The 12,144-nt window shown below is 42.8% G+C and overlaps 2 protein-coding genes across 7 annotated transcripts in view; one reads left to right on the forward strand and one right to left on the reverse strand.

Annotated features, from left to right (window-relative positions):
• far1 (fatty acyl CoA reductase 1) overlaps nt 1-4,639 on the forward strand; it is a 153,971-nt gene extending 149,332 nt beyond the window's left edge. For all 4 annotated transcript variants that reach the window (XM_072466198.1, XM_072466200.1, XM_072466197.1 and 1 more), the window contains exon 12: nt 1,574-4,639. In XM_072466198.1, the coding sequence (XP_072322299.1) occupies nt 1,574-1,736 (163 nt within the window). In that variant the 3' untranslated portion in view covers nt 1,737-4,639. The remainder of the gene's footprint in view (nt 1-1,573) is intronic.
• LOC140384470 (endoplasmic reticulum-Golgi intermediate compartment protein 2-like) overlaps nt 1-12,144 on the reverse strand; it is a 181,832-nt gene that overhangs the window by 70,007 nt on the left and 99,681 nt on the right. For 2 of the 3 annotated variants that reach the window (XM_072466201.1, XM_072466202.1), the window contains exon 12: nt 5,505-5,580. The exons of the other annotated variant lie outside the window; for it this stretch is intronic. In XM_072466201.1, coding sequence (XP_072322302.1) covers nt 5,505-5,580 — 76 coding nt within the window. The remainder of the gene's footprint in view (nt 1-5,504; nt 5,581-12,144) is intronic. 3 annotated transcript variants of the gene reach the window in all.

Genomic DNA, 12,144 nt, shown 5'->3' on the forward strand with positions numbered 1-12,144 from the left:
CCCCCCCCCCAAACTCCCTGATTCCCTTAATTTCTCAATCTGGCAATTTCATTCTTGAATCTAAACAACTGAACATCTGGGGCGAAGCAGTGGTTAGCACTGCTGCCTCACGGCATCAAGGACCCAGGTTCGATCCCGGCCCTGGTTCACTGTCCATGTGGAGTTTGCACATTCTCCCCGTGTCTGCATGGGTCTCACCCCCACAACCCAAGGTGTGCAGTGTAGGTAGATTGGCCACAATAAATTACCTCTTAATTGGGGGGGAAAAAAGAATTCATTTAGAAAAACAGCTGAACATCTATAGCTTTCTGGGGTAGAGAATTTCCAAGATACACAACCTTTTGAATGAAAACAATTCTCCCCTTAGTTTTTTGGGACTGACCCTTAATCCTGAGACTGAGTTGTTCCAGGCTGTCTAACTTGGGGAAACAGCCTTTCAATATCTAATAATAACCTTTTATTGTCACAAGTATGAAATTACTGTGAAAAGCCCCTAGTCGCCACATTCCGGTGCCTGTTAGGGTAAGCTGGTACGGGATGGAACCCGTGCTGCTGGCCTTGTTCTGCATTACAAGCCATCTGTCTAGCCCACTGAGCTAAACTAGCCCTAGCTAAATTGTCAAGTCGTCTTAAGAATTTTGTATATCTTAATGAGATCATCTCATCCTTCTAAACTTCAGAGAATAGGTCCGTTCTAGTCCATTTTCAAATCGATTTTGTTTTTGATCCATTCCAGCATTTATTGCCTATCCCTCATTACCTTTAAATGGCGATGGAGGACCTACTTAAAACTGCTGCAGTTCTTCTGGTATTTTGATGATATTTCCTTATTATCCATGGTCAGGAGCTCGTTTGGCTTTATTGGATTGTTGTAATCCTATGGCGAGTCGACAACAACCTGCTTTGTGCAGGAACAAAATCGACACTGGCATCCTAAATGAAAGATGAGACCCGGAGTTCAAATGGTGTTACCATACTTTTCCTTTTCATAGGGTCTGCTGGAAGATAGTTTTGTTTATGCAGAAATGTACTTTATGCTGAGATTAGTTTATTCTATAATGGGTAAAAAGAAAGGTTTGCATTTTTTATGTTGCATTATACTGTTATGTTTTGTAGTGATCATGGTAATCTAGCAATCTGTGATCGGGCACCTGAGGGATGTATGGAAGCTAATATTTGTAATTTAAGAAAAAATGATGACTGGTTAATTTTTTTCCTCTTTGTGACTCTTCTTGCCCTCCCTCTGAAGTGGCAGTGCAAGCCGTTCAGTTGTTACACTTGATTGCACCAAGTTAAAAGTCTAGCCCGTCTGAAGGCAGTGAGGGATGGCCAATAAATATGGCTTTGCAAACATTGCTTGAAGAGCAAATGATTTTAAGTAAAAACACTTTGTGCATTTTCTCAGCTCATTGTTGAATTGATATGTTGGAAAAATGGTGTAACTTTTCACAATTTATATTTCTCTCCTGTACGCATACGCTCTTCATCATGTGAAATTTTGAGACAAATATCGGCATTGGCCTTGTTTAATTCTAAGCTACGCTTAAATATATATACCCTTTCTCAACTGCAGGTTGAGAAATATTCGCTTTGCATTCAATACTATCCTGGTTGTCCTGATCTGGAGAATTTTCATCGCAAGATCGCAGATGGCACGAAACATCTGGTACTTTGTGGTCAGCTTGTGCTTCAAGTTCTTGTCCTACTTCAGGGCTTCTAGTACCATGAGATACTGACAGAACCATAAGCATTCAGTCACCTATGCATATAGATAGCTGTACTGGACATTGATAAACCTTGTGTTAATGTTTGTACCAAAAGAAAATACCTGTATCTTGTTATATTTTGTCATGTATGTAATTTGTTAAAGCTACTTTATAATAATTTGGGTCAGCTATCTAGCACCATTAAAAGTACAGAAATGCACTGAAGTACAGTGAAAGAAAATCAGTTTCAGGGTTTAAAATAAGTTTTAACACTGAAGAAAGAATGATGTGGGGAAAACAAGTTGTTTTTTTTTCCATTGAATAACTGTTCAAATTTCTGTAGGTCATCTCTGCCTCTTCATGGGATATTTATGAAACATGCCCTGTTGCGAGCAGAGTTTGTCCGTAAATGCTCATTTACTTAGTGCATGTTCAGTTTGGCTTTATCAATTTACTTTTTTGTTAAAGACATTCAGCTTAAACTTCAGTGATGCAACAAAAAAATACACCCAGTGAAAGAAACCTCCCAACCATTCACATTTTCATATTGAGGTTGGAATTTGCCTTCATATATATACTTATCCACTTGACTGACAAACAAATGCGGCGGAACATGCCCGATCCCACCTCAGCTGCTGATAGGTAGCGATTGTACTATTTGCCGTAGCTGAACTGAGCATATAGCAACAGTTGGTAAACAAGATGTGCTCCAGATTTGAAACTCTGCAGTCGGCTTGGAAGGGGTGCGGTTAACTGGAAGGTATCGGAGGTAACTTTCGTTCACACATTCTACAGCAGTGCTCTGCAGGGCAACCAGTGCTGTTGTGAAAAACTAGGGCTGAGTTTAACTGAATGTCTGAGTGCAAAAAGCAAAATAATTGTTGGGGGGCAGGGAGGGAGCAGGCAGGTGACATTAATGGAAAACAAAATCTGTCAGCGTGCAATAGTTAATTCGCTGCTGTCCAGTTCACACCATGGCCCAAGACCAATTTTACCCTGCACCCCCACCCTGACCTTTTTCTGAACTACTAATTTAGAGTGTTGGGTCTATTGGAGGACCCAAGCTGTCTACTGCCTGTAAACATTCCTGAAAGATGATTGGGATTGGCAAATCAGCATAGTATGCTCTCTGCAGATGTGTATAAATAGTTGGATTTTGATAAAGTTTTAGGAAAATGAATTTAATGTTTTTTTTGCCTTGACCTGGGTGTGGGGGAGGGGAAAAGCCTTCTTATTTGGGGTATATGTGTCTGACTTCCTATACTTAAGGTATACTGAAGATTTTCTAAATGACAAAGACGTGAGAATGTCAGTCGGCCTCTCCGACTTACTGCCATTTTCCATTTGATTGTTCCAATTGGGATGCTGGCATTGTTGCTTTTGGTGTAAAGGTTGAAATAAATAAAGTGTATTGTTTTTGGAATTATGTTACAGGTTTCCTCTTTAAAAATCGAGCTGTGAATATTCTGTTTAGTTTTTGTGGCCTCACGACCAATGTAATCTTATCTTACTAATAAGTCAAGTAGTTAGCTATACTGGTGGGTACTGTTTAGCCTCTGCCCAACTGAACTAAAATGCGGACACATCTCAAATATTTCCATGATTATAAACAATGTGCTTACTATTGGTGTGATCACAGCTTTTAACCTGAGGTATTGACCATTTGACCTTAGTAATTAATCATTTTTGGTACTGGTGCCTGGTGAGTGAAATATAGCATTGAGGTGCTTGTCTTTATAATGAAAAATCAAGATCTGATACAAATAGCATAGAGAGAGCAAAAGGTTAAATGAAGCCAAGCCATCAGCCTTTAATTCACAGCAGTGTGTACTCACATTTATGCAAACTCATCATTCTTGTAATTTTTGTTTTAAGAGACACTCTTAATTTCACAGCGTAGGTATGCTTATTAATGCAAGTCCCCATAACTCATCACAAAATTATTCCTCTTCCTTTGCTTATGAAGCATGAGATGAATGCAATGAGTAGTTTGACGGCTGAACTACAATGATGTACTGTAGCGAAAATGTTCATTGGTTACTCGGCATCCTCTGCCTTGAGTGAGGAAGGAATGGCTGGACACCAAACCTGTGTATAAGAAACTTTTGTGAAATGCTCCAGTCTTCAGAATGTTGTTTGCCTTCTGCAGCAAAAGCTTTGCCCTATTTTCCACCTTCACACCACTCCCCCACCCCAAAGTCTCTAGATTGGGTGGCAGCACCCATCTCAAAAAAGACCTGTTTGAATTTATTATGCGGAAGTAGTCTGCCGCTTCCAGCGTTGGCAACTAAAATTCAAGCCTTCCTTTGTATGGCTGCAAGAAAGAAAAAGGGCCATTTTGTAAACGGTGAGTCTCCTTTTCGCATTAGCAACCAAGTTAGTGATCATGTGCTGGTATGTTATTCCTCTTAAAAGGCAGATAATCTGCTTGTTAAAGACTCTTTTGCCTGGACAAGCCTGTATACAGCACTTAAAAGAAATTTGTAATGTATGGGGAAGGGAGCTGGTGAACAAAAATGGCACAAACTTTTGCTGTGTTCTTTTTAAAAAACTTGTAAAAATAGTACTTCAATGTGCATTGTGTGGCTGGCTGCCTTAAACAATAATGACACTTTTTTTTTAGTGAATGTTTCTACAGAGGACAATAGATGACATTTGTAATCAAAATAGTTATTTATTGGTTATCAGCTGGTGTACCAGTAAGGTTAAATCTGTATTGGAATTAATTTTGGGAAAATGATTTTCTGCACACTCAGTACAACTTTTTTCATTCTGAAAGCAATGTTAAAAATGCTACACTGCAATGGCAGCATTCATATTTTTTACACTGTTTGTATGAAAAATGGACAAGCGTCAGTGTCACAGTTTGCAGTACAACTACGGTGATTTGTGGATGGAAAATTAAATGGGTGCCTTTGAGAACCAAAAGCAAATGAGTTTTTATTTAAGTACAATTTGTAGTTCATTTATTCCCCGCCAAATCCCTACCCCTTTCCCCGCGAAGTGTTCAAAACTGCCCTGCTAAAAGATTCTGGCTGCATGGTGCGTTGTATGCTTCACATTGCTACCGTTTCATTGGAGCAGAATTTCATACTTATCTGAAATCGATGAATATTTATTATAAATTTAGAGCGGCTTGGCAGATAGCTTTAACAGAACATTTCAGTAGGTGGGCAAGACAGTCAAATTAACAAATCATGGGGCGGCATGGTGGTTAGCACTGCTGCCTCAGGGCACCGAGGACCCGGAGTTCGATACCAGCCCAGGGTCACTGCCTGTGTGGAGTTTGCATATTCTCCCCGTGTCTGCATGGGTTTCACTCCCACAGCTCAAAGATGTGCAGGGTAGGTGGATTGGCTATGCTCAGTTGCCCCTTAATTGGAAGAAATTAATTGGGTACTCTAAATTTTAAAAAGAACAACCCCGGCTTCTCTAGTTTGTCCACATAAACTGAAGCTCATCCCTGGTGTCATCCTGGTAAACCTCCTTTGTACACGCTCCAAGGCCTGTCTATCAGGGAGATGGCAATATGACCAGAATGGTATGAGAAAGTTAAATTTGGAGAAACTACTTTAAGAGTATAGTGAGGACATTTTCACAGGATTATCTGATGGAATGTACTCTAGGAGAGATTAAACCCTGCAATTGTTGAAAAATGGTGCATGATGGGACTCTAGGTTTTCTCTGGATAAATTAATTAAGTATGCCCAAATGGCTTTCATTACCCTGAACAGGTGATTATCTGCAGTGGTTGCTACTTTCATTTAACTGCAAAATGTTGGAGATTGTTTCTCTTACCTTTGCACCTGTTCTCTGGGCTTGCATTGGCAACAAAGAAGATTAATAATGAACCCGCAGATGTTGTGTAGTAGTCCTAAAGATAGTAATGTAAGAATTTTTAGGAACAAGTGAAGACTATTAAATGCAATCATGTCTTTCCTTGATCTTAACACCATGTGAAAAAGTGATTTAAAAGATTGCCCATCCAAAATGGCCAAGCAAGCCACTCAATTCAAGGGCAATTAGGGATGAACATTAAATTCCAGGAACACCCACATTCCACGAATAAAAAAAGTTGAAAGATGGGCCAAATGGCTTCAATCTGTGCTGTGCAGCAATTCAATGCACCTGCTCTTGCACTTGAGTCAGCAAATTGATTCTGAGTCAGAATGCTCCAAAATCAGAAGATTGTGGGTTAAAGTTTCAATCAAGAGATTTTAAACATACAATCTACATTGACACTTCAGTGTAGTACTGAGAGAGTATTGCACTGCCTGCGGTGTCGGTCATCTGTCTGTTTGGATGATGTAAAAGATACTATAGTGCTATATGAAGAGAAGTGGAGTTGTTTATGTGCAATGGACATCAAATGTACAGAAGGCAGCTCGGGAATAAACATGAATAATGCAATATTTAACTTGACACAACAGTCCCAAACGCGCCACCCAGAAGGACCAGGGCAGCAGGTTTATGAGTACACCACCACTTAGTCACACATTACCTTTACTTTAACATTGTCGTTCTTGGGTCAAATTCCTGGAACTCCCTGCCAAACAGCACTATAGGAGTGCCCTTACCAGATTGAAGACCGTGGTTCAAAAAGCAGCCCACCACCATCCCCTCGAGGGCAACTAGGGATTGCAACAAATGTTGGCCAGTTGTTGAGTATATTCAGGAGTGAAGTCGATGGATTCTTTTGGACACTTTTAAAAATTAATTTAGAGTGGCCAATTTTTTGCCAATTAAGAGGCAATTTAGGGTAGCCAATTCACCTACCCTGCATGTCTTTGGGTTGCGGGGGTGAAACCGACGCAGACATGGGAAATGTGCAAATTCCACACTGACATTGACCCGTGGCCGGGAACTAACCTGGCTCCTCGGTGCCATGAGACAGTAGTGCTAACCGCAGTGCCAATGTATTGCCAGAATTTTTGGAGGGAATAAAAGGATGCAGAATGTGGATATTGAGAGTAAGTGGAGTTGACGTAAACATTTGACAATTAGGGGTGGCACGGTGGGGCAGTGGTTAGCACTGCTGCCTTAATGCCGCCGAGGACCCGGGTTTGATTCCGGCACTGGGTCACTGTGTGGAGTTTGCATATTCTCCTCGTGTCTGCGTGACTCTCACCCCCACAACCTGGAAATGTGCAGTGTGGGTGAATTGGCCACACTAAATTGCCCCTTTGTTGGAAAAAAGAGAATTGGCTATTCTAAATTTTTCTTTTAATTTGACTACCTTGCTGAATGAAAGAGCAGCCTTGAGTTGCTGTATAGCTTACTCCTGCTCACTGTTCCAATAGGTTTTGTGTGTGAGAATAGCTGCACAGGCCTTTTTACATTGGAAATGTGGTACAAAGGGGTTTTAAATGTACCCTGCAGATTTAAAAAACTGGTCACGTACAACAATGAAATTTTAAAGGAATATTGCTGCTGCTATTTCTTATATTCTTACATGAGGATATTGAACTCTAATCATGAGGGAGTAACTTGAAGAGTGAGATTATTTCCAGTGGAGCAGCAAAGGCTAAAGGAGTGATTTAGTTATTTTTTTTAAAAATGGGGAGTACCCAATTCCCAATTTTTCCAATTAAGGGGCAACTTAGAGTGGCCAATCCACCTACACTGCATATCTTTGGGTTGTGGACGCAACCAAACACCGGGAGAATGTGCAAATTCCACAGAAACAGTGACCCAGAGCTGGGATCGAACCTGGGACCTCGGTGCCGTGAGGTAGCAGTGCTAACCACTGCACTACCGTGCTGCCCTTAAAGGAGTGATTTGTAATAATCTTTACTATTGTCACAAGTAGGCTTACATTAACATTGCAATGAAGTTACTGTGAAAATCCCCTAGTCGCCACACTCCGGCATCTGTTCGGGTACACTGAGGGAGAATTCAGAATGTCTAATTCACCTAACAAGCACGTCTTTCGGGACTCGGAGGAAACTGGAGCATCCGCAGGAAACCCACGCAGACACGGAGAACGTGCAGACTCCGCACAGACAGTGATCCAAGTGAGAATCGAACCGGGGACCCTGGCGCTGTGAAGCAACAGTGCTAGTATAGATTTTTTGAGAAAGTTCATTAAGTATACTGGCAATCAAAGCCAGCAGAGGTGCTTAAAGTGGTGTCGGTTGAGATAAATCAAAGGCAGAATAGCAGGATAAGTGTCCTTGAATGGTGCCATGGCATCTATAATGCCCACTTGAACAGACAGCTGGGCCCTTTTGTCTAATGTTGCATCTAAAAGATGGAACCTTTGACAGTGCGATGCTCCCTCAATACTGCATTGGATTATGTCAAGCCTCAGGAGTGAGACTTCTGATTTGAGGGACAAAAGTACCACTTGTCTGACTATCTCTGCTGCTGAATCAGAACCTTTGAGTAGATAATTGCCCATGTGAAGTTGTACCTTTTCAGTCGATACAGGGCTACAGCTGGAGTACTGTGTAGCGCTTTGGTCTCCTTACATAAGGAAGGACATACTTGCCTTTGAGTGAATGCAACAAAAGTTCAATAGACTAATGTCTTGGACTCCTGTATCATAGAATTTACAGTGCAGAAGGAGGCCATTCGGCCCATCGAGTCTGCACCAGCTCTTGGAAAGTGCACCCTACCCAAGGTCCACACCTCCACCCTATCCCCATAACCCAATAACCCCACCCAACACTAAGGGCAACTTTGGACACTAAGGGCAATTTATCATGGCCAATCCACCTAACCTGCTCATCTTTGGACTGTGGGAGGAAACCGGAGCACCCGGAGGAAACCCACGCACACACGGGGAGAATGTGCAGACTCCGCACAGACAGTGACCCAAGCCGAAAATCGAACCTGGGACCCTGGAGCTGTGAAGCAATTGTGCTATTCACAATGCGACCATGCTGCCCATATATTGTCTTATAAGGAGGAATTGAGTATACTAGGCCTATATTCCTTGGAATTAAAAGAATGAGGTGATTGAATTGAAGCATAAAATTCCTAAGGTGCTTGACAGGGTAGATGTTGAGAAAATAATTCCCCTAGTCACTGCACACTTATCCATGAACTATAAAGTGACAAAGAAAGAATTTTCATTTATATTGCGCGATCCACCACCTTGGGACACCTCTGCTGTATAATTAATGACATACTTGCGTAATGTGATAGCCAATTATTTCACAGCAAAGTTTCCACAAAATAGGAACAGGAGTAGGCCATTCAGCTCGTCGACCCTACTGCACCATTCAATACAATCACGGCTGATCGGACACTTCAATGCTTTTTGCCCAAACTACCCCCCTAATCCTTTACATCATTGTTAATCAGAAATCTATCAGTCTCTGCCTTCGTGAGTAACAATAGGGAGTCTTTCCCAGGTTGGAGGGCAGTAGCCAGTGGCATGTCAGGGATCAGTGCTGCGACCGCAGCCCTTCACAATATAAATGATTTGGAGGAAGGAGCAGAGTACTATGGCCAAATTTTCAGATGACATGAGGGTGGGAGGCAAGGCAGGTTGTAAGGAGGAGATATATAGTTTGCGGAGAGATATTGACGGGTTAAGTGAGTGGGCAGAAAATTGGCAAATGGAGTTCAATGTGGGAAATTGTGACATTGTTCATTTTGCAAAAAGAAAGAGAAGGCAGGTTATTATTTAAATGGAGAGAGACTGTCAAAAGCTGTAGCACGAAGGAACTTTGGGGGTTCATGTTCATGAAACAGAGAAAGCTGGCATACAGGTGCAGAAGGTAATAGGGAAGGCAAATGGAATGCTGTTTTTTATTTTAACGGGTCTGGAGTATAAAAGTAAAGATGTTGCTGCACCTGTCCAAGGTACTACTTGGGTCACATTTAGAATACTGTGTACAGTTTGGTTCCCTTATTTAAGGTTTAAGGAAAGATCTATCATTGGAGGCTGTAGAAAGGAGGGAATGATCCCGGGTATGGACAAACCGCCATATGAGGAACGATTATATGGGTTGCTCGGAGTTCAGAAGAATGGGGCGATGGGCAAGATTCTCCACCTGCCGCCCGCAGCACAGTTCCTGATGTGGCGGAGAAACCCGTGTCGGGGAGAGAAAGACTGGATTGATGACGACCCGTTTGCATCAATGACCCATTTGCATTCTATTAACGGGTGGGATACCAGATTTTCCACACCACCGTGATGTTCCTTCCCTCTGGGCAGGGATTCATGTCAGTGTGGGTTGATACAAGTATTTGGCAGCATAGCCCTGATGCAGTGGGTCAAGGGGGTAGATATTTACGGCCGGTGCCCCCAGATCCCATTGGTGGTCCTCCCACACAGAATTCTTTTTATAAATTTCGAGTATCCAATTCATTTTTTCCAATTAAGGGGCAATTTAGCGTGGCCAATTCACCTATCCTGCACATCTTTTTTTGAGTTGTGGGGGCGAAACACTGGGAAAATGTGCAAACTCCACACGGACAGTGACCCAGAGCCTGGATCGAACCTGGGACCTCGGCACCGTGAGGCAACCGTGCTAACCACTTGTGCCACCATGCTGCCCTCTCTCCCACAATGCTAATCATGCCCCCAACCAGACCCTCCCATCAGCGAACCCTCTATCAGCAACATTCTCATATCAGAGAGCCCCTCCATCAGAAATTTTGCCCATCAGAGTCCCCCCCACCAGAAGCCAGATCAGAGACCCCACCCCCATATTGGAGACCCCACCCCCCCTATCGGAGACGCCGACCCCACCCCCCTATCCAATAACCCTAGAATATCTAGGAGTTAAAAGTGCATCCTCTTTTTCTCAGCAGAAAGCACTGAACTGTGTTTGATGTGGCCAGGAACTGTCAATAATGGCTAAATGTTTATAAACTTTGCAGTTAGGTTAACTGCAGTCTACATAACATTCATTTAAGCATGAAGGAAAATTTGAAAAAACAATCCGGATATTTGGCTGTCTGGAAGCTGTCAATTACAGCCTATTAAATGCTATTTCTCTGAAGTGAATAGAAGTCTTGCAAATCAAACGATCTGAGGAGGTTTAAAGCCTCAAGATGTGGTTTAGGTTTTCTCTGAAGTCACAGCTGTTTTCTGGACATCTGTATGAGGCGGTGGGTATAAGGCACAGGTGAGTGAAAAAGCAGTGATTCTTTTCGCTGTTTCTGCTTGGACTGATGGGGGGCCTGGAGTGGGAATCTCTGATATGGAGGGGTCTCCGATATGGAGCCTCTCTGGGGGATGTGGTGGGGGTGGAAGGTCACCCTCATGTTTGTATTGTACAAGGGTGTTGACCCAGCAATTCCTGTGGGAAGTGTGGGGGAGGGGGGAAGAGATGGCCCTTCTTGTCAAGGGGGGCGGGGGGGGGGGGGGGGTCCAACCACCAGACTTTGCTATCAGGCCACCCATGCAAAACCATGGGCCATTATCAGAAAATGAAAGCCTGATAGCAGGATTCAGAACAGAATACCTTGCGATCCCCACCATGCATAAATTTGCATGGGCTGGGGAGAGTGAATTACCTCTGGGCGCCGCTCCTAGCGCCAGCGCAAACCAGAAGCCATTGATCGCTGGTGGGAGAACATAGTCTCGCAAAAGGACAATCCAGGTGATATAATTGAAAGATAAGATTCTTAGGGGGTTAAACAGGGTAAATGTCGGGAGGCTGTTTCCAGTCATGGGAGAGTGTAGATCAAGAGGGCATAGTCATAGAATAAGAGGTTTCTCATTTAAGACAGATTTGAGGAAGAATTTCTTCTCTCAGTTGTGAATCTTTGTGGAATCCTTTACCCAAAGAAGCTGTGGAGGCTGAATCCTTGAACATTTTCAAGGCTGAGATCAATATGTTTTTAACCCGTAGAGGAATTAAGGGTTACGGAGATGAGGCTTGCACAAACTGAACGGGTTACACTTTGGCAGGAACGTGACTGATGTCGTTGTGGGGGTACTTGCTTGTGTGGTCCCTATGTAAGGATTTAGAGTAGGGGAAATAGAAAACTAGAGAAAAACCCAGCAAGGAGAATAATAAAAGTGATGGGCAGCAAAACCATGAGCCATTATCAGATAATGATACTGTAAAAAAAACTATTAGGGACCGCTCAAGGAACGTTAAAAGGACTAGCCTTAAAGTTTTGCACCTGAATGCTTGGAGCATTCGAATAAATGGATGAATTGGTTGCACAGATAGATGTAAAGGGGTATGATATAGTTGGGATTACAGAGACATGGCTCCAAGGTGCTGAAGGCTGGGATCTAAACATAGAGGGCTGTTCAGTTTTTAAGAAGGATGGACAGAAAGGAAACGGTGGCCGAAGACCCGGGTTCGATCCCTGCCCTGAGTCACTGTCCATGTGGAGTTTGCACATTCTTCCCATGTCTGTGTGAGACCCACCCCCACAACCCAAAAAGATGTGTAGGGTAGGTGAATTGGCCACGCTAAATTGACCCTTAATTGGGAAAAAACGGATTGGGTACTGTAAAAAAAAA

Source organism: Scyliorhinus torazame, chromosome 10, assembly GCF_047496885.1.
Source record: "Scyliorhinus torazame isolate Kashiwa2021f chromosome 10, sScyTor2.1, whole genome shotgun sequence".
Lineage (NCBI taxonomy): Eukaryota > Metazoa > Chordata > Chondrichthyes > Carcharhiniformes > Scyliorhinidae > Scyliorhinus > Scyliorhinus torazame.